At 58.9% G+C, this 2035-nt stretch overlaps 1 protein-coding gene across 2 annotated transcripts; it reads right to left on the reverse strand.

The window, feature by feature from the left end:
- Positions 1 to 209: 209 nt before the first annotated feature.
- LOC104631912 (mas-related G-protein coupled receptor member H-like) lies at positions 210 to 1704 on the reverse strand. Of its 2 annotated transcripts, XM_075755448.1 has the most exons (3): positions 1585 to 1704; positions 519 to 1309; positions 210 to 419 (listed from the first exon to the last, which is right to left on the reverse strand). In XM_075755448.1, exons 2-3 carry the CDS (start codon positions 1281 to 1283, stop codon positions 366 to 368), a joined length of 819 nt encoding a protein of 272 aa, XP_075611563.1. In that variant the 5' UTR covers positions 1284 to 1309; positions 1585 to 1704; the 3' UTR covers positions 210 to 365. The 2 variants fall into 2 exon arrangements, with proteins under 2 accessions (XP_075611563.1, XP_075611562.1); XM_075755447.1 differs by having other exon boundaries at positions 210 to 1309.
- Between the last annotated feature and the right edge of the window lie 331 nt (positions 1705 to 2035).

Raw genomic sequence — 2035 nt, forward strand, 5'->3', positions numbered from 1 at the left:
ATGGGGATGGGATGTGGATAGGATGGGGATGAGGATGGGGATGAGGACAAGGATGGGATGGGGATGGGGATGGGGAGAGGGGTGGGATGGGGATGGGGATGGGATGTGGATAGGATGGGGATGAGGATGGGGATGAGGACGAGGATGGGATGGGGATGGGGACAGGGGTGGGATGGGGATAGGATGGGGATGGAGACGGGGATGGGGATTGAGGATGGGATGGGGATGGGGACAGGGAATGCAGATAGGGAATGGGGAATGGGGAAGGGATGCATCCCAACACACAGCCACAGGAAGGAGCAAGGGTGGGCAGCTGAGCATGAAGCCAGGGTGGGCAGCACGGCTGGTGTGATCACAGTGGCCTATTAGCTGGAGATCGTGGTAACTCCCGTCTCTTCGAAGACCCTCCGGAAGGCAACCTGGAAGGACACCAAGGAGCAGCGCCTCCGGCAGCTCCCCACCAAGAAATAGATGAAGGGGTTGATGCTGCTGTTGATGCAGGCGAGCAGGAAAACAACCTGGGAGGGCACGTTGGTGTAGCTGAACTGCTGCAGGAAATTCCAGATGCTGAGAGGAACCCCAAAGATGAGAAAGAAGAGGACGGTGAGGAAGATAACGATGTAGAGCCTCTTGGGCTGACGTTGCCTGGAGCCACACTGGACCTTAATGAACAGGATCACATTGGAAATGACCATGGGTGGGGCAAAGATGAGGAAGTTGAGGACGTACATGGAGATGAGAGCCATCTGGCAGTGCTCGTGCTCGTGCAGCAGGCACAGAGAAGTCACTGCAGCAATGACGGTGATGGAGAGGGCCCAGAGCAGGGCACACACCAAGGCCGACAAGCACTGGGGACGGCGGCAGCGGTACCAGAGCGGGCAGAGGATGGACACGCACCTCTCGATGCTGATGGCCGTCAGGAGGTACAGACCCATGTTGTAGGAGAACAGCGAGAGCAGGAAAAGTGACCTCAGGTACATCAAGGACACAACAGTGGAGCAGGAGACATTCTGCATCACGTAGAGGAGGGCCGAGGTGACCATGAAGAGGAGGAAGGTGAAGTCGGCGACGGCCAGGTTGAGGATGTAGACAGTGATGGGGTTCCTGCGGATGCGGAAGCCGAGGAGCCATAGGACGGCCCCGTTCCCCACCAGCCCGCAGAGGCAGACGAGCAGCGTGACACCGTCTGTGGCCACGTCGGTGACCTCTATCCTGCACGAGTCGTCTCCATCAGTGGTCGGCGTGGGTGATGTGGGTGGCAGGGATGTCTGGTTCAGGTCCATGGCGGGAGGTAGGATGTGGTTCCCGGCTGCGGTCAGAGCGGACAAGGGGTTAGTGGGACCCCAAAGAATGTGTCAGGGAGAGGGGGCTTGGTGATGTGGCACAGCAGGACTGGGCGCGGGGGGTGACGGGAGGGATGGGGAGGCAGATGCGTCACCAGTGATGGGTTGGGGGGGTGAGTGATGAGGAGAGGTTGGCGGGGCCCCGGGGGAGGATGCACATGGGAGTGGTGAGAGGGGCTGCAGGGAGCTCTGGGGAGACGCGAGCAGGTCCCCGGGCTGGGCTCCGGTCCCGATCCCCTACCTGTCCAGGCAGCAGCCTGGGGCCGACCTGCCCGCACGTCCGAGCGGGGCACGCTCCCTCCCTCCGGCTCTCCTTGCCACAGCCTTCTCAGATAAGGAGAACTTGGGGTCTCCGCGTCCTCAGAAGACCCAAGCAGCCCGTCTCGCCTCCAAATAAAGCTGCTCTTTGGGGCGTTTCTGCAAGATCATGGGTCAGGTGGTAAGAGAGCACTGGGCAGTTTCAGAGACACAGGCTGCATCACGGAGCCTCTTCTCCTGTCAAATTTCTGTTGGTCTTGCGGGAAAGGAAATGTTTTGCCCGAGAGAATACCCCAGAGGATGACTACTGCAGCAGCTACATCTTGCTGTGAAAGAATCTCGATGCTTTTAGGATTCAACCTGATATCTCATTAGACTGGTAATTACCACCTTCCTAATTGTTTTATTGTGCTCCAGTCTCCTCCTCCCACCCT

The sequence above is a fragment of the Balearica regulorum genome, chromosome 5, assembly GCF_011004875.1.
Source record: "Balearica regulorum gibbericeps isolate bBalReg1 chromosome 5, bBalReg1.pri, whole genome shotgun sequence".
Taxonomy (NCBI): Eukaryota; Metazoa; Chordata; class Aves; order Gruiformes; family Gruidae; genus Balearica; species Balearica regulorum.

Bases quoted from the DNA above. Each gene is read 5' to 3' on its own strand.
- LOC104631912 (XM_075755447.1), bottom strand. From the start codon at position 1,283: ATGGACCTGAACCAGACATCCCTGCCACCCACATCACCCACGCCGACC.